Below are 18,068 nucleotides of genomic sequence, written 5' to 3'. Positions count from 1 at the left end.
CCTCCTACCCCACACTGAATTTTTTTTTTAAAAGGAAAGAAAGAAAGTAGGGGAGTCTGGGAGGGGGCAGGGGACAGAACATAGGGAGAGACAAAGGCTGTCAGTTGGGGAGGTGAGCTCTGCGGTGGCTCTCCTTGGCTGCCTGCCTGCCTGCCTGCCTGCCTGCCTGGGGTGGAGGCTGAGCCTCAGTTGGAGTCAGAATCTGAGGAGTCCCCTGAAGATGAAGAGCTGGAGCTACTGCCCTCGGACTCATTGTCTTCATCCTCATCATCATCCTCGTCGTCGTCTTCGTCGTCATCATCATCCTCATTCTGGGAGAATAAAGACCCCACCGTCACCGTGTGGCCCTCCGGTAGTCTACAACCCTCCCTCCCACCACGCCGCCTACCCACCTCATCCCCATCCTCGCTTTCATCTTCACTGCTCGACTCAGAAGAGTCCCCACCATCCTCGGACGAGTCGCCGTTCTCATCATCTTCCTCTTCCTCCTCGTCATCGTCATCCTCATCCTCCTCATCGTCATCCTCCTCAGACTCCTGGGAGGCGTGGAGACACATCAGCAGCCGGATACATGCACCTTGCCAGACCCTGCCCAAAGCCACCCACCCATACCCGAAAGGGCTCCTTACAGACTTGGACTGAAGGGTGGTCCGGCTAGACTTGGGGTTTGGGCCTCGAAGCTTGGTCATGTTCTTACGTTTCTGCCAGAAAGAATGGGAATGGGAAGGGGGCGGAAGTGAGTCCCAGCCCCTGCAGAGTCCCTCCAACCCCACCCCTACCCCTGCCTTGCTCTTGCTCACATTGGAGATGTATTCTTTGTATGCTGCGCGGTCCTGGGGAGACAGGCTCTGGGGAGAGAGAACTGGGAATCAGATCTAGCCCATCCTACAGGTCATCCCCACAGCGAGCTAACGCTCGCTGGGCAGAGGTCCCATATACCTCATCTTTACACTCAGCCTCCTAGACTTTGGCTCCTTGCAGAGAGCTCTTAGGGGCTGAGAACATAGCTCCTGATTCTGTCACAAGCACTGCTCTGAGTTATCCTGAAGCAACAATCCGTTTTCATGGCAATCCTCCCCACCCTCACCTGCTGTGTCTGAACGGTAGCTCTGCACTCAGGGCCTCTTTAACTCAAAGCCTCCTCCGTGACTCACGAGGCCTAGCATCGACCCCACCCAGACCCCAGGCTTTGAGCCATGGTTGAAATGAGAGACTGACAAAATTCATTTACTTCGCACTAGCCATCTCTCTGGGTCTTTGGTTAGCCTATCTGAGGGACAGACAATTCTCCCTGGACAGACCACAGCAGTGGAGACTGCCAGAGACTGCCTGCCTAGTCAGGCCCCACAAGCCTCTTGGTCCTGGCTGGAAGGGAGACCATGCAGCCTACCTGAATGGTCTACTATGTAACCCTGGCTTGTTTAGCTTTAAGATTCTCCTTACCACTCCCCTGCAGGAGGACTTGGGAGTCCCTGTGGGAGCCATGGCTGACAGCAGTGTGTGCGTTCTCCCGCCTCCCTTTCCCTGCCAGGGCGCCTTTGTCCTCTCACCTTGACCCAGAGGTCCAAGTGCACCTTGTACTGCCTCTGCTGCTCCTCTGCCAGCTTCTTATAGTGCTCCTTCTGGCTTTGGGAGATCCGCTGCCAGCGGCTGCCAATCTCCACCATGCGCTCCTTCAGCGGCAGGTGATTTAGCTCCCCATTGGACAGCAGCTCCTGGGAGAACTTCTGGTAACCGTTCCTGCAGCGTGGGGTGACAGGTACAGTCAGGGTCTTAAGTGAGTCCTGTCTTCACGGGGGCAGGACTGTCCCCACCCCTGGCTTACATGGGAGGCTTCTTGGGCTCCCCCTGGAACTTCATCTTCTTGGAAGAGTTTGCAGCAGCCGGAGGGGCCCGCATCTCACTTAGCTCCCTCTGCGGAGAGACATGGAGCGGGTCATGCTCACACCCACAGTCTCCACCCCGTTCGGGAGGGAGGGGGTGGCAGCGCGGGGGTAAGGGCACAGCCTGGGTATGGGATTTGGAATGCCAACACTCCACGACAGGAGGATCTAGAGTTGGGAGTGGTGGCTAGCAAGACCCTTCTCGAAACTGCTGGGCAAGTCACTGACTACATCAAGAGGACCATTTCAACATGCTTTCTGAATGCAAGTAGTTTCCCATCTAGCCTATGACAGGCCGGAAGTTAAAAAAACTGGCTTGGGGTCCTAGCGCCCCTCTGGCCAGCAGCCATTTATGTACACGGAGGCAGGTGGCCCAGGCCCTTCCCACCTCGTATCGTTTTTGGTCTTCTGCTGCCTTCTTAATCCACATCAGCTTTTCCTTCTTCTCCATGTTGTTCCAAGTCATCTCCATGGCTTTCAAGGCTTTCACCCGGTCATTCTAAGGTACAAACCCGGGCTATCAGTTGTGGGAGGGGTTCTGTCGCTGGAGACCATAAACCAATTCCTTCCCCATTCTGCTACCTTGAAGCGGGCCAGATAGTCTCCGATGACACTCTGCTGCCAGATTTCCTCAGCTCTCTTGGGCGACTCAGGCAGCTTGCCCCTATCTTCACGCTCCCCGCCCGCCTTCCTCTCAGATTGAGCCTTCAGCGCAGCCTCCCGGGCCTTATATTTAGCCTATGGAAAAAGCAAGGACTCTAGCATTCGGGCCACCCCTAGGGGGCGCACTAAGCCCGCACAGCATTTGTAGCAGGCTCTGTTAGGAGGGCGGGGCCGGCAGAAGACATGGGCAGCAGGGCAGCAGTGACGTCCTAGAAGCTCCGCCCCACCCATGGGGCAGCTCTCCAAGGAAGCCAACAACCTAGCTGAAAGCTTCCCTTCTTCCGGCTCCCGCCCCAGCAACTGAGCCAACTGAGCCCGGGCACACGTGTGATCCACTTCGGGTGCCACGGAGCCGCCTTAACTGCGGGCATGGAAGTGGCCTAGGAGACCCTTAGGGAAGATTAGTGGAGGTCTCTCCAAGGCCTGACCTTCTTCTTTTCTGACAAGTCGTTCCACATGCGGGCCAGCAGGCGTGTCAGCTCGCTTTCTGAGAGCTCAGGTCGTTCCTCTTGTAGCTGCCTTCGCTTCTCCTCTGAGAAGATGAACATGGCAGACACAGGCCGCTTGGGCTTCTCGGAGCCACCCTAAGGGAAGCAGGGAGAGTGATCAGAGGTACAATTACCATTAGCCTCAGGGGAGCGCTCCACCCCAGCCCCCACGCCCACTGTCCTGGGACACTCACCTTGCCACCTTCCTGGGAAGGCTTCTTGGAGGCTGGGCTGGTGGTCTGCTTCTTGTTAATGTTTAGCATCTTCTCCTCCCCCAGGACCCGCTGCTGCTCTTCCTCCGGCAAGCTCTGGGTAGGAAGAAGGGCACTGGGCTGCAGGAGGCAGGCTCATTGGACTCCACAATGTGCCCTCTGCCCACCTCAGGGTGGTGCTACTTACCTCAAGGAACCGCAGCAGCTCCACCTCGTAATCTTTCTTTTTCTAGGCAAGTAAGGGGATTCAGTCAGTTGGGGACAGCCTCCATTATTACACTGGGGCAGTAATCCTCAGCAGGCCCCTAGAGACTGGGTGTAACCTTCTCACCCCCTTAAGATGACAGCCTGAGCTATTTTGACAGAGAGGCTAAATAAACGAGACCAAGGCACCTGTCATCAGTGAGTTAAGGAGCCCAGGTAGGGCAAACCTTATGCTTCGAACCCCAAGTCAAGGCCCAGAGATCAGGGTGGCCTGGCCCCTGCCCTGCGCACCTGGTCACATTTCTTGTGATAAGCATCCTTTTCCTTCTGGGAGAGCAGCTTCCATTGCTGGCTGCATAGCACCATGCGCTCTGTGCTGGGCACATCCTTCATGTTGGCCATGAGCTCTGCACAGTACAGGGAGTAGCTGTTCCTAGACAATCAGAGGAAGGCACGCCCATGAGCAACGGGACAACAGGTCTTCTTGAAGCCGAAACTGGGTTCCGGTTCTTCACTAACTCAACTCCGTGACTGCCCACTCGCCCACCCATCTGGGGCAGTGCTCACGGAGGTGGCTTGGTGGGTCGTCCATCAAACTTGTCCTTGAGCTGACGTTCGGCCTTGGTGAGGGTGGATTTGGTGATACCTTCCTCACTGATGTTTAGCTCGGGATGCTTCTGGATATAATCGCGCATAATCTCCTGCAGAGTGAGGTATGGGAGCGGAGGGTAATGGGGTGTGGGGTTAGCTGGGACACCATAAGGGGGAGAGCCGCTGGGGAGGGGAGGCAGGGAGCAAAGCTGGGGTGGCCGTGTCTGTGTGTCTGCTGTGTCATTTGCAATATGGTGTCCTGCTCTGCCCTAGCCTGAGATCTCTCGGTGGGATGGGGCTTTGTGAGATGGTAGGGGCAGAGGCGAGGGGCCCAAAAGGCCCCTCCCTCAACAGAAGGTCAGGGAACGACTACCACGTGCAGAATGCACTGGCACCAGTCAGAGGGCAAAGGCTCGTGAAGAGCCGGACGGGGAGGAGCGCAGCGGAAGCCTAACCTCGTACTCCTTCCGCTGCTCCAGGGCCTTATGAATCCATTTCAGCCTCTTTTTGTCCGAGAGCTGAGACCACTGCTTCCCCAGGGAGTCCTTCACCTCCTTCGTAGTGGCCTGCAAACCAAAAGCCGTCAGACACACACAGGCAGCCAGGGGCAGGGGAGGGGGGGGAGGGGCACAGAGGCCCCGCCCCCTCGGGCCACAGGAGGTCACGCAAGTGTCCACCGCAGGCCAGGAGGGTAAGGTGGAGAGGCAGGGATCCGCCTTGGTGCAAGGGACAGGCTCACACACACACTCATTCGCACGCCAGCTGGCCCAGGCCCTGTCCATGCAATCCCGCCCTGGGGAGGGGCCTCCTCTCCTGCTCCCCTGCACCATACCCAGCCACCAGGCGCGGCTCCCCCCTTGCCACCGCCACCGTGTGCCCCCCACCCCCACCCTTCGGCCAGACACTCACATCCGGCCGCACTTTGAGATACACCTTCTTCTCGTGGGTATACCACAGTTGCTGGGGAGTTTTGGGCTTCTCGGGAATGTCCGACTTCTTGGCATTCTGGATGAGGTCAGGGTGATCCTCCCTAGCCAGGGGACCGGAGCAAGGGTCAGCAGGGGACGCCCTAGGGCAGACCCCAGCTAGCTGCCCAAGCCAAGCCTTTTAGGCCTTCCTGCGGGAGCTCGGTGGAAGTTAGCGGCTGGCAATCTGTCCCTGAACCTGACACTACAGTCTACAAAAGACTTCACATTTCACGGACAGTTCTAGTCTCCAGCCAGTATGTTTATCCTACCACACCCAGTGCCCCATAGCCCTCCTCTGCCTTACCTGAATCGGGCCAGGTTTCGCTCGAACTCCTGTTTCTCCCTCTGGAAGTCCTGAATATATTTCATCTGAGGGGAGGAGGGGATGGGGTCATCCAGGACCCAAGGCCTACTTCACCCAGATTCTAGAAAAAGCCACCCTCCTCCTCCTCTCTGCCTGCCTTGCTTCCTGCTATGATCTTAGATGTTTGGTTCCTATGCCTCCTCCAGTGAGTTGAACTTACTTTAAGCTTGGTGACTAACAGCCAGGTACTGGGATTTACAGGGAGACTCCCAGACACCCATCTCCATATTAAGACAGAATGTCCCAGAAGCCAGGGGACATCACATCACCCACTAGGTGAACAGTGACAGGTTAGGACTACCAGGTAGCACTTTCTCCAATGGCACAGAACTCCCCGAGTCTCAAGGAGCTCTGCCTGCTGTCACTCCCTCTCCCCAGCCCTCTAAAGCAGCTGATGATGATCTGTCCCCCTCTGGGGTGGCTAACAGCACCAGGAAGGCTAAATTCTGCTTCAAAGGCTGCAGAGGATATCGCTGAAGGGGCATGAAATGAACTCTTAGAATGCAAATCACCTCCCAATAAACATTTGCAGGTTCTCTCCAGTTCATCACCAGCTCTGGGTCGACCAGTACTCCTCACCCCCCCTGGCACTGTCCCCCTCCTGCTGCATCCCTCCTCTGTGCCCCTGGAACCCCGGGCCTTTGGAACCCTTCCCTCCTTTTACACTTCTTCCCTCTTGCATAACATCCATTTCTCCTTCCTTCCTCTCTCAATTCTAGGTCAAGATAGGACTGGAAAGGACCAGAGGCTCACAGCTGAACCAGACTCCTCCTTGTAAGACACACCAGGGGCAGGCAGCAGAGGAGGCAGCTCCTTTCCACCACGCTTCCCAATGGAAACCAGAGACTGAGCACCGCCTCATTGGGGCACTCTCAGTCTTCCTCAAAGAGGAACTAAAAAGGCATCTCAAGGCTCACCCTCCACACACCAGTGACTTACCTGAAGGACCGTACATAGCTGACTGGCGCTAATAAGACAGACCCAAATCAGTGCGCCCATGACTGAGCTTTCTCACTGAAGTCTCTCTGTCCCTCCCTGGTTCTGCTGCTTAGCCTCTCCCTCCCACCCCTCAGGGGTGTGGTGGGGTGTGTAGTCACTGTCCCAAGTCCTCAGCCACAGGATCAACTGCAGCCCTGCCAGTGACTGCTACTGGGCCACAGACAGCTGGTTTTACCCAACCAAGCCTATTCCATTTTGGACTTAGCAATTAAGGCATGTGAGTGCTCGGCCAGATAATTCGTTGATCTTCATAGCCTTTGCCCACCAGTGTGTGTCCTTTGTACCCCGCTGCCCCTCACTGACACCCTTACCTGGCCTCACCACCCAGCATCCATCTCTGCTTTGTCTTTGGCTCTTTCCCATCCCATTTATCTCATGTGTGAAATCCCTTCAGTACTCTGCTTCCTGACTTCCAGGGAAGCCCCTGAGCTTGTCTTAGGCGTTACCCATCTCTGCCCAGGAGGCTCAGACAACTTTTACCTAAAGGGATACATCCCTGAGAATCTGGACAGCAGTCCATTTCTATGGGAGGAAGCCGCCTGAGGCGAGGAGACGGGAACAACAAGGTCGCTTGTGCAATGTGGCAGGGGGGGAGAGCACTGGAGGGCGGCAGAGGTCCCAACTCAAGCGTGCTCCAGCATCATTCGCGGCAAGACTCAGACACCCAGCACCCCTGTGCCCCAATTCCTTGCTCAGGACAACCAAGCAATCCCTTTCCTGGGTCTCCTGTCTACTCAGTATCACAGTGGGCAATAGAATGGCTGCACAGATGCACAGGGAGTGTGGCTGTTTGGCTGGGGGGTACAGGAGCAGTCTGAATGCCTTCAGGGTCCTCCCTGACGTGGAGTCCCTTTGTTTCTCAAAGGCCTGCCCCCACACCGACCTACCCACACTAGCTGTTCCCACCTGAAAGTATAACTACCCTCCTCCCACCTGGTCCCCCCTCCCCCCACCTTCTTCTTCTCTGGAAGTTCCTTGTATTTCTTAGACAGGATCTTAGTCAGGTCCAGGTTGCTCATCTCAGGATGAAGTTTTGCATACTTGGCCCGCTTCTCCATGAAGAAGCGGAAGTAAGGGGTGAGAGGCTTCTTTGGAAAATCTGGGTGTTTCTGGAACAAAGGAAAGTGGGGTTAGATGCCACCCATTCTTTAACCCCATCTTCCCTGACTCAACATGCACTTCTCCTTGTGGTAACTCACCTTGAGTTTTTTGCCTTTGTAAGGGTTTTTAACGTGTTCCTGAGCATCAAGGATCAATTCTGTCAACGTACGGAACTTCCTTACCTGGAGGGAGGAAACACAGCTCCATAGTACAGCATCCCGTTACCATGCCATCGCTGCCCTCCACCACACTGAGTTCATTACAGGCAACTGCTGACTCAGAGGCACTAACTAGCTCCCGCCTACTGCAGAGACCCAAGCAGTTGGGAACCCACTAAGAGCAGCCAGACTGATTTTAATCAATGTGCCTTCCACATCTCATTCAACCCTTAGAGCCCTTTGGTCAATAGAAGCATCCAAGGCCACCTAGAAGATTGTCGTAGGACTGTGGTAGAACTTCCTCCCCGAAGGCATAAATTAGAGCTCAAGGAAGAACACTTGAACACCTTCTGTCCACAGTGACAAGTTTGCTTCCCCCATTTCCTCTCAAGATAAAAAGCATATGCAGATATGTATTTACATGTGTCAAAGAGTAGGAAGCAGTTACCTCGTTAGAAATCTCCACCCATTTGAGCTTGCACATATCTCCCGAGAAATCCTTAAATGCAACTTTTTCCCAGTCCATATGTGACTCTGTGGTTTTGAACTTGGAGCTGTCATTAGATGGAAGGTTGTTCTTCATGCATTCCAGCAAAGTTAGCATATCTTCCTGGGACCAGCGGTCTGTGACATATAAGAGAAGTCATCACACCTGGCTCATGTCCTTCTCTAGATCTGTCCCCAGCCCCTGAGTTCCGTCCCTCCTCTGTACAGCCCCTGGTCGCTTCTCATCTGAGCCAGTGCATCATTCCTTAGACACAGCTCAGCCCTGAAAAAAAAAATAACTGTGGCCCTATTAGACGACAGCAGAGACTCTGGACCAGAGAGAGAGCCACCACACTTAGCTTACACTGGGAGTCCTGTCTTGCTTACCTTAAAGCAATCGCTTCTAACATGCTAGGCTGCCATGGGCCCCTGTTTACGGTATGAGATGGAGGGGGAAGATTTAGGGTACTGTGGATAAAGGGCTCATCAGAAAGAAAGGGGATCAGGGAAGGAACTTTTTCTAAATATCATAATCTATGTGGGTCTCAAACATGCCAGGCCTGAGGCTGAGGTGTGAGTTGTAAGGCTCTACAGGAAGGTATTGGAGACCAACACTAAAGGCATACACTCCATCACCTAACTCCCTCGTGTCACTTTTAAGGAAGACCAAAGCAGCATTTCTGGCAATTAAGAAAGATAGGATTCAAATATTATAACAATACACAGCAGTTCTGAGAAAGGGCAAGCAAGTGGACAGAGTTCTCAAGGCCTCACTCTCTGGAGAACCCCAGAATTCCAAGTTGCCATCTTAGCCCAATTATTTTCAGCTGCCAAAGTGCAGCCTAGAGACAGATCAGGGCGTCTCAGGGAGGGTGGCCGCGGCTGTGGAAGCTGGGCTGGGGGTGGTGGTCCATGGCTAGGATGCAAAAGTGCTCTTGACTTCATTTGCATATGGTAACCCAGGCCGGTTTCAGCAGAAAACGGTCACATGGACCCATAATCCTCTCTCCCCGGTGTCTCACGAGCATTGCCAGATGCTCAGTTTCATACCACCCTTCATGTCATAAACATGACACTGCTGACAGAAGTGGCTGGGGTCTAGGCATCTAAAATTTCCATGGCTTAGAGCCATAAACCACCAAAATACCTTTCCCTGCTTTCCACCTGCCTCTACGAAAATCTTATCTCCCCCCCTCCCCCCTTCCTCTAAGGTGAGAGTATATTCAGGCTAAGAATCCAAGAAGGCTGGCTTGCAGGAGTCTCCCCCTGCCCCTCATACACAGCAAGAGAACATAAAAAACTCAAGTTCTAAGCTCAAGGCCAAGTAATATGGATTTGGCTAAACCTCCATTTGACAGATGCTTCACTTTCTAAGACTTAAGACTCTCTGCCAGTACACAGAATGAAGCCTAGAGGAACCTTTTAGAGGCTGGAGAACTCATGTGTGGAAAAAGACAAGTTTGAAGAGAGAACCTGGGGACCCATACCTTGGCCTTTAGGAGCGGCCATTTCCAGGTCTGTGGGACAGTCCGCTTCTCCGTTCATTCTCCAGCTATCCAGCCACCTCCTCGGTCGCGCTGGCCGGGCAACCCAGGGTCAAAGCCACCTCACCCTTTGAGAAGAGACACCAAACCCACTTAGGGAGGCTGAGGAGAGAGGGACTTTCTATCCCACCCCCTGACACATGGGAGGGGACATAGGTCCACACTCTCAGGTAGACCACATCAGGAGGCTCGCAGACTTCATCAGTGGGTGTAGGAATGAGCCCCACTCTTCCCCCAGCCCCCAGCTCCCGGCTGTGCCGCATGCGCCCTCCCCTGCCCACGCGAGAGACTGCTCCCAGCTCCCGCGTGCAGCGAGCGCCCGCCCTCCGGCCTCCTTCCCCCACCCGGGGAAAAAAAAAAAACTCCTCCTCCTCCTCGTTGAGAGCCCGCCCCGGGGAGGCCCCAGGCTGGAGGGCGGGGGAGGAAGGGCGGGTAAAGGGCGCGCGCGGGCACGGAAGCGGGCACGCGCCCCAGTCTCCTCCTCCCGCTTTCCCCCAGCCGGTTCCCCCCCGCCTCCGCAACCCGGCGGGGACCCGGACGCAGCGCAGCCGCCGCCAGCCCGGGAGCGCAGCGGCCGGACCGCCCCCGGGGACCAGATCTGGATTCCCGCTGCTTCCCCCCCCTCCCGACCTCCCAACGTGGTCCCCGCCTGTCCGGGCAGGCGAGCTGTCGGAGAAGCGGCCTAGCTTGTCTCCCGCCCCCGAACCACCCGGGGCCGGAGACGCTGCCACCGCCCAGCCACCCCGACACGCACGGAAGAAACCCGGCGCAGAGGCGCGACCGCGGCGGGAACGGCCGCCTCCTCCCCGAGCCTGCGGCCCAGCCCTGCCGGCGCCCCCGCCCCGGCCTCCGGGGAGCCGAGCCAAGCAGAGGGCGGGAGGACGGCGGCCGCGAGGCGGGGGCGCTTCGCTCACCGGCCCCGCTGCCCCCTCCGGCGGCCGGCGAGAACTGCGCCTGTCGGCCGGAGAAACGCGGGCTCCTCCACCCGGGGCCTCACTTGGGCCTCGCTTCCTGCCCTTCCCAACCCCGGCTCTCGGCGCCCTTCCCCGTGCCCCGATCAACTCGTCTACAGTTCTCCCGGTATCGCCGCCCGGCGTCTACCGCACCCATGGCTCGCTCCCTAGCCCCGGCGCACGTCCTCCGCCGCCTCGGTTACCCGGCGCAGCGCGGCCTCTGAGCTCCCCGCTCCGGCGGCTCCCTTCCCGGCTCTGAGCGCGGCGCCCTCCCCCGCTCGGCCGGGCACAGCCGCAACTCCCTCCCGCGGCGGCAGCGGCTCCTCCTCCGGGCGCGGCGGCGGCGCTGGGGCGGCGGCTGCTGCTGCTGCTGTGGCGGCGGCGGCTGTGGCTGCTGCCTGCTGCTCCTCGCGGCGAAAAGCACAAAGCACAGCGCCCTCCGCCTGCAGGCAGCCCGCCCGCCCGCCCGCCCGCCCGCCGGCCCCGGCCTCAGCTCGCACACCCCCCGCCGCCGCAGCAGCCTCCGCCGCCGGAGCGGGGAGGAGGGAGAAGGGAGGAGGAGGAGCGGGAGGGGGGGCGGGAGAAGCGGGGCAGCGAGCGCGTCCTTCCCCGTAGAGCGCACACCGACCCCCGGGGAGCGAGCGCCAGCCCGCCCGCCTCGCCGGCTCCGCTCCCTCCCACAGCCTGCCCGGGCGGGCTCCGCGGGGGGCAGCTGGGAGGAGGGGCGGGCGCTGGGGGGACCCGGGGCGGCCGAGGCGGAGGCAAGGAAGGAGGGGAGGGGGGTGGTGGTAGTGGCGGCGGCTGCTGCTGTTGCTGCCGCCGGGGAAGGGGGGGCCGGGGCAGGGAGACACGCAGCCGCCCGGATGGCGGCGGGGCTGCGAGCCGAGGCGGGCGAGCAAGCAGGCGGCGAGAGCGACCTCGCCAGCCCCGCAGGGGAACTAGCAGGCTTGGCTGGCGCGGGAGGGAGGGCCGAGGCGCGGTGGCGGAGAGGGTGCCCAGAGGGGTGGCCGGCGAGCCTCGCGGGTGCCGGCAGCCCTGCTCTGGAGCTCTCTTCCAGGCTCTCCCAGCCTAAGCTCGGTTTCCCGGTCCTCATCTGCTCCCCTCTCCCGCCTCCGGGAGCGGGGTATCCACCACTCTGGTCCCCGGAGCGTGGCTACCGGCTTGGGACCCAAGCTCCCTGATCGCGGTGAGAGGTTTCGGCGCCTACCTCTCGGTTCCCCCTTCTCGCTGAACAGCACCCGTGAAACTTAAAATATATTCTTAGCCCCCCAAACAACAAAAATCTCTCTGGTTCCTCCTCACACCCGGGATCGGCCAGGAGACGCCGACCTCAGCGGAAGAGCCGCTCTGGGAGCCGGTTCAATCCAGCCCGGTGTGGCTCTCCAGGCCTTCCCGGGCGCGTGGAGCACGGAGATTGGCGCCGCCGGAGAAGCAACCCCTTTCCCCCGAAATCCGCGGCACCGAAGCTTAACTTACCGAGCGTGTGAGTGCTAGTGAGGGCCGAGGGCAGCAGGCAGCACGGCGGGCGGAAGAGCTGAGCCGCAGCTCCGCAGCTGCCGACGCCGGGGCAGCGAGTCTCCAGACAAAGCCCGAGATGGCGAAGCGGAGCGACGGCTAATGGCGAGCCCCACGCGCCGCGCTCCGCCCGCCCCGCTCCGCCCGCCCGCCTCGGCGCAGCGCAGCGCCGCTCCGAGCGCTCGCCCGTCAGAGCCGCCTTGGCGCCGCCGCCTCCCGGGCCGCCCCGGCCTCGCCTGGCCCCTCCGCCTCCTCCGGGTGGCTCAGCCTCACCCCTTCCCTCCCACCGCCCTGGGGGCTGCACGAAAATTTAAAAAAATGAATAATTTTTTTCTTTTTTTTTTTTTCTTCAAGGCAGACGGGTTTTCAGCATTTAGCCTTTTTTTTCTTGCTCCCAGCTCGCACTCACCTGCGGGGCCGCCGGCAGGGCTGGGGGTGGGGGTGCGCGGGGCTGGAGCCGCCGAGCGCGGGTTGAAAGCTAGCCAAGCTCTGCAGCGCCCGACCCGGGCGTGTACGCCGCCGCCAGTCCCCGCAGAGAAATCGTCCTCCTACCCCCGCCTCCATCGCTCTGCGTTTCTCTTCCAATCAGCCGGTCGCTTGGCGGCTCCTCCAGTCTCCGGCCAAGCCAGCTGCCTAGAGCGAGCTCCGCTCCATCTGCTCGCCCGACTCCTCGCTCTCCTGCCGGGGCGGGCGAGGCAGCTTGAGACCGGAGGGGGATCTGTGAGGGATCCTGCCTGCTCCTGCTCCCATAGCTCCATCCCTGCTGTCTCCTGCCTCCTCCTCCTCTCCTGCGTTTTTCCAACTCTCCCCTGTCGCCACTGGTGTGTGTCTGAGTGTGTGCGCAGGTTTTTTTTTTTTTTTATTGCTTTGCTTTTGCAACCCTGAGCTAAAGAGAGGTGGGGGCGAAGGGGAGGGTGTTACAAAAACGAGAAAGAAAAAATAAGAGCCTCCTAGGTTTGCAACATATAAAAATACCCGGGAAGCAACCCGCCTCGTTTTGGGTCTCGGTGCCCGGCGAGGGCCTTCCGGATTTCAGAGAGTCTTGGGTTGTTCTCAGTGCTCCCCATCTTCACCGGTCGTATGATCCGAGGAGTTAGGAGCAAAAAGTTCACCCCTGGGTCGTAGTAGGGTGTCAGTGGGAGTTGGGGAGATTTTTCTAGACGCAGCGGAGCGGCCATCCCTTTGCCCCTGGCTTCTGTAACTAGGCCGCGGCCGGGGTTGGGGTTTAGAGCAAAATCCTGGCGCGTTTGTGCGAAAGAGCTGGAAGGGGGAAGTCGGAACCGGGAACCGAGCTTCGTGCGTCTCCCCTCGGTCTCTGCTTCCAGTCGCCCGCAAGCTCCCCCTTTAATTTTTTTTCCTCCTTTCCTTTAATCTAATTTCTTCCAACTCCACCTTTGTTGTTACCGGCGTCACGCCTGGATCAGCCAATCCCCTCCTCGCAATCAGCCTGTCAAAAAGGCTTGGCCAGCCCTGAGAAAGCAGGCCGCGGCGCTGTCCCCCACCCCGGCGGCGACGGAGAGCTCCGCACCCCGGTCTTAAGACTGGATCTGCAGCCCGGCAACCACAGGTCTAACCTCCAGTATTCCGCCATCCAGCAAGTCTGGGGAGGAAAGGCCTGGGCGTGTACCGCTTTCCTAACCTCCCACTGCCTTCGGCTCTAGTGGGCTTTACCTCCCCTGCTGAAGGGATATCAGGATTAGCTGAGGGAAGGCAATGCGAAGGAGGCTGGCTTCCACCAGGCCAGCCCACGCTTGGTTTGTGTCATCAGTCCCCGGGCCACGCCAGTACTCCTGGCTCCGCGGACTGCCACGATATCTCTGCTGCTGCTCAGCTGGGTCGCACAGTCTCTTCGGACTATTTCTTGGCAGACCGCCTTGTCCATCCACAGTATCGTCGTTGGTGTAATTCCTCATGTCTCCTGGGAAAAATGAGACTTCTTTCCCAGGATTTCCACATCCCACTTTCTGCCACGTTGCAAGAAATGAGATCTGATGTGTTGGGCTTAGAAGCGCGGCATGGAGGAGAGGCAGATTGGCCGTGATCCTGAAGTTTAGCCTTCAAGGCCTCTTCCCTAGGATGACTACTGAAGAATCTGTTCTCAAATTGTTTTTTTTTTTTTTTTTTGTTTCGTTTTGTTTTTTGAGACAGAGTTTTTATGTTTAGCCGTGGCTATCCTAGAAATCGCTCTGTAGACCAGCGCGCGCCCGCCCCCCTGCGACCCTCCCCCCCTTCCCCCGCGTGCCTTTTTCTCTCTACCCTCTCAACTCCCCTCCCCATGGCCTAAACTCTATTCTATACTAAAAATAAAAAAGTCTTCTAAATTATTTGATTACGGCCCCACCTACCCAGATCTGCCTTTGGAATATGCACAAAACACTTGGTGTTGGATCAAGCCATCTCCCACCACACTAAAAAAGCAGAGCTTTTAATGGACTTTTGATGTATTTTGACAAGAGTAAAGTAAAAGGTTTTAAGTAAAAGGTAAAGTAAAAGAATTTAAGGTCCCAGATGTGAGCCTTGATGGCTGTGCCTTTAATCCTAGCACTTCAAAGGCAGGTGGCTAGCTGAGTGCGAGACCCACCAGATCACTCACTTCCTTTCCCCACCCTTCCTTTTTTTTAAATTTGTTTTTATGTACACTGGCATTCTGCCTGCATATACGTTTGTATTAGGATGGAGCTACAGACAGTTGTGAGCTGTCACATGGGTGCTGGGAATTGAATCCCAGTCCTCTGGGAAAAGCAAGTGCTCTTAACTGCTAAACCATCATCTCTCTAGCTCCCCCACCCCCCTTTCTTGATTCTGTGTGAGTCTGGACAAATTCCAGCCTAACCAGATCCCATTTCCACATGTGTATGCTTAGAGTGAGACTCCGCTTCCTCATCAGGGATTGTGAGATGATGTATATATATATATAAAGTTTTATTTCTCCGAGTATGGCACTCAACAATTAAAACCAGAGTAACACACACCAATAAAGTTCCAAATGGTCCATGGACAGATCCGGAGTGCAGGTATTCTGGCACCGTGCCCTGAACTTCTTGGCTAGGCCAAGGGGCTTCTGGGTAAAGTGCTTTGGAATAAAACAGGATGAACATGAATCATAAGGATTGTTGTTATTGATTCCTTGGGCAGCAAAAATCATGGCTGGCACCTTTCCCACTTGGAAACCATTCTGTTTCTTTACCTTTGTTGGGTTTCTAGTGAGGTCATGAGTCTAAGGTTTGGGCTACTGGCCACAGGCCGAGAGAAGTGCCCTAGGACCTTACTCTACACCCCTTTCCCTCTGGTCCAGCTTTTGGCCTCCCGCTTCTCAGCTTCCTGGCAGCGCCTTGAAGCAGGGCCTTGACATCCCATAACCCCAGCCTAGGCTAGCCACAAAGCACAATGCTAGCTGTGCACCCTGTGGGTGGTTGCAGCCCATCTCTGGGTTGCCCAATTCAAACCCAGGCTCTTAGGAAATCCCCAGAGTTCTTTGAATGCTTTAAGCAAAATGTAATAGTGGAATTCTGTTATACAAAGGAAGAAAAAGTTTCTTTTTGGGCTGACTGCTCTTCCGAAGGTCCTGAGTTCAAATCCCAGTGACCACATGGTGGCTCACAACCATCCATAATGAGATGTGACGCCCTCTTCTAGGATGTCTGATGACAGCTACAGTGTACTTACAAGTAAATCTTTAAAAGAATTTTTTCTTTTTGTATATACATACATATCTATATAAGTATATGCCATCAGAGGGTATTGGGTCCCTTGAAGCTGGAATATATGTATATGTATACATATATATATGTGTGTGTGTGTGCATCCATTCTCCATCTCTCTTACACACCTAGCTTCACAAATCTAAGAGTCCCATCCCATCTCCCTTTGCCCAGCTATTGGCCCTTGACGACATCTTTATTGATTGACCAAAAACCAATTGAGGACAAGGACCTTCAGTGTCTGTACACACAGATTTCCAATTAAATCAAAGCATTGGAACCAATGGCCAACAGAACACAGCCAATACTCTCCTCTAGATTCTTCAGCATTCCGAGTTCCATCACTATAGATACAGCTTGGTACATTTCATAAATATGTTACAATTTATCCGTTCGACTGTTAATGAACGTCTGGGTTGGATCCAGGGTTTGTGTATGTGTCAGTTTTTATTCATTCGGATTGTGTGCATGCAGAACGGAAGGACAGCACCCCACCATGTGTGTGGGGACTTCAGATGACAACTTTGTGGAGTCAATTTCCTGCTTTCATTTTGCTTCTAGAGGGCAAATTCAGGTTGTCAGACTTCCATTACAGAGAGACAAGAGTCCTCACCTGACAGCCATCTTGGTGGCCCCAGATTTTTATCATTGTAAATATAAATGCCTTTTGAAGCATGTGGAATTTCTGCCTGCACCAGAGGATCTAAGTGTATGGGGGATGGGAGGTGGCTCAGCCAATGAAGTCCTTACAGTGCAACGTGGGGGCCTAGATGCAGATCCCCAGCACTCTTTAAAAGTCGGGAATGGTGGTGTGAACCTATACCTGGCACTTAGGGTATAAGGGAATAGGTTGGCAAAGATGGGGAATTGGTAGGGTCTAGCCAATCAGTGCTCTCTGGGTTCATCTAGAGACCTTGCCTATAAATAAATAAATAAATAAATAGCTATAGAGGGAAACATTCTGATATCAACTTCTTGTCTCCACACATATATATGCACATGTGAACATTATATATATATATATATATAATACATAGCACGTAAATGTTATGCACACACGGTACAATTATATTGACTTAAATAGGTATTGCCAAGTTCCATCCTCCTCCCTCTCCCCCTCCTTCCTCTCCTCCTCCTCCCTCCTCTCCTCCCCCTCCCTCTCTCCTCCCTCTCCCTCTTGTCTACAGTAGCATTGAGCACTCAAGTTTCCTGCCACAGTATCATGAGTGGTGAGATATTTGTAATTGTTTAAACTTTTTTTTTCTTTAAAGTATATCATAAGCCAGGCAGTGGTGGCGCATGCCTGTAATCCCAGCACTCTGGGAGGCAGAGGCAGGCAGATTTCTGAGTTCAAGGCCAGCCTGGTCTACAGAATGAGTTCCAGGACAGCCAGGGCTACACAGAGAAACCCTGTCTCGAAAAAACCAAAAATAATAATAATAATAATAATAATAAAAGTATAGAGTTTATTCAGGGCATGGGGAGGGGAGTTAAGGGGATAGTAGAGGCAGAGAAAGGGAGAGAGTAGAGAAATTGAGGCTGGCCATGACCACGTGGAGAGAGGAGGGGAGGGAGGAGGGAGGGGGAGCAAGAGAACAAGAGTTTTTTTTTTTTCCTTTTTTGGAGACAGGTTTGTACTCGGTAGCCAGGCTGGCCTGGAACTCATGGCAAGTCTCCTGCTTCCGTTCCCCAAGTGTTGGGATTCTTGCATTACTGAGCACAACCTAGTGAATCCTAGAAAATTCTTCAGAGGGAGAAAGAACACAAACACACACACAGACTTTGTATCTTACCACCTAATCTCTTGTGTTACTCTACGACTTTGGCAAGAAGGCCATGAACAGCTATAATATTTGATTTTCAGCTTTCAGAAAGGGGGAGGGGAGAGAAACAGCACCCCAGACAACCCCCCTTTCTTTTTTTTTTAATTTATTTATTTATTTTTATTTACATTGCAAATGATTTCCCCTTTTCTGGGTCCCCACTCCCCGCAAGTCCCATAAGCCCTCTTCTGTCCCCCTATTCTTCCATCCACCCCTTCCCACTTCCCTGTACTGGAATTCCCCTATACTCTTGCACTGAGTCTTTCCAGAACCAGGGCCCACTCCTCCATTCTTTTTGGATATCATTTAATTTGTGGATTATGTCCTGGGTATTCAAAGTTTCTAGGCTAATATCCACTTATCAGTGAGTGCATACCATGATTGATATTTTTTGAGACTGGGTTACCTCACTTAG

The 18,068-nt window shown here is 55.3% G+C and overlaps 2 protein-coding genes across 5 annotated transcripts; one reads left to right on the top strand and one right to left on the bottom strand.

The window, feature by feature from the left end:
• On the bottom strand, positions 1-12,684 carry Ubtf (upstream binding transcription factor). 4 transcript variants are annotated; one of them, XM_052194293.1, is made up of 21 exons: positions 12,539-12,684; positions 9,605-9,729; positions 8,080-8,255; positions 7,572-7,655; positions 7,326-7,481; positions 5,314-5,378; positions 4,951-5,071; positions 4,497-4,607; positions 4,018-4,151; positions 3,742-3,883; positions 3,434-3,475; positions 3,229-3,342; positions 2,975-3,130; positions 2,466-2,621; positions 2,272-2,382; positions 1,826-1,914; positions 1,551-1,740; positions 801-848; positions 630-701; positions 393-536; positions 1-311 (listed from the first exon to the last, which is right to left on the bottom strand). In XM_052194293.1, the coding sequence occupies exons 2-21, from the start codon at positions 9,660-9,662 to the stop codon at positions 186-188; spliced, it is 2,295 nt and encodes a 764-aa protein (XP_052050253.1). In that variant the 5' UTR covers positions 9,663-9,729; positions 12,539-12,684; the 3' UTR covers positions 1-185. The 4 variants fall into 4 exon arrangements, with proteins under 4 accessions (XP_052050253.1, XP_052050251.1, XP_052050252.1 ...); XM_052194291.1 differs by lacking the exon at positions 12,539-12,684 and adding an exon at positions 12,091-12,309; XM_052194292.1 differs by lacking the exon at positions 12,539-12,684 and adding an exon at positions 10,818-10,910.
• Positions 9,878-10,873, top strand: LOC127693642 (WAS/WASL-interacting protein family member 2-like). Its single transcript, XM_052194645.1, has one exon. The coding sequence runs from the start codon at positions 9,878-9,880 to the stop codon at positions 10,871-10,873; it is 996 nt and encodes a 331-aa protein (XP_052050605.1).
• Positions 12,685-18,068: the final 5,384 nt, after the last annotated feature.

The sequence above is a fragment of the Apodemus sylvaticus genome, chromosome 10 (assembly GCF_947179515.1).
Source record: "Apodemus sylvaticus chromosome 10, mApoSyl1.1, whole genome shotgun sequence".
Classification (NCBI taxonomy): domain Eukaryota; kingdom Metazoa; phylum Chordata; class Mammalia; order Rodentia; family Muridae; genus Apodemus; species Apodemus sylvaticus.
The sequence above is the reverse complement of the archived record's forward strand: the minus strand, read 5'-3'. Positions and strand labels throughout refer to the sequence as shown.

Coding starts and splice junctions, on each gene's coding strand:
- LOC127693642 (XM_052194645.1), top strand. CDS start 9,878: ATGAGCCCCACTCTTCCCCCAGCCCCCAGCTCCCGGCTGTGCCGCATG.
- Ubtf (XM_052194293.1), bottom strand. CDS start 9,662: ATGAACGGAGAAGCGGACTGTCCCACAGACCTGGAAATGGCCGCTCCT. Junction 8,256..9,604: donor GGCCGCTCCTAAAGGCCAAG/GTATGGGTCCCC, acceptor TATATGTCACAG/ACCGCTGGTCCCAGGAAGAT. Junction 537..629: donor CCACCCTTCAGTCCAAGTCT/GTAAGGAGCCCT, acceptor CACGCCTCCCAG/GAGTCTGAGGAGGATGACGA.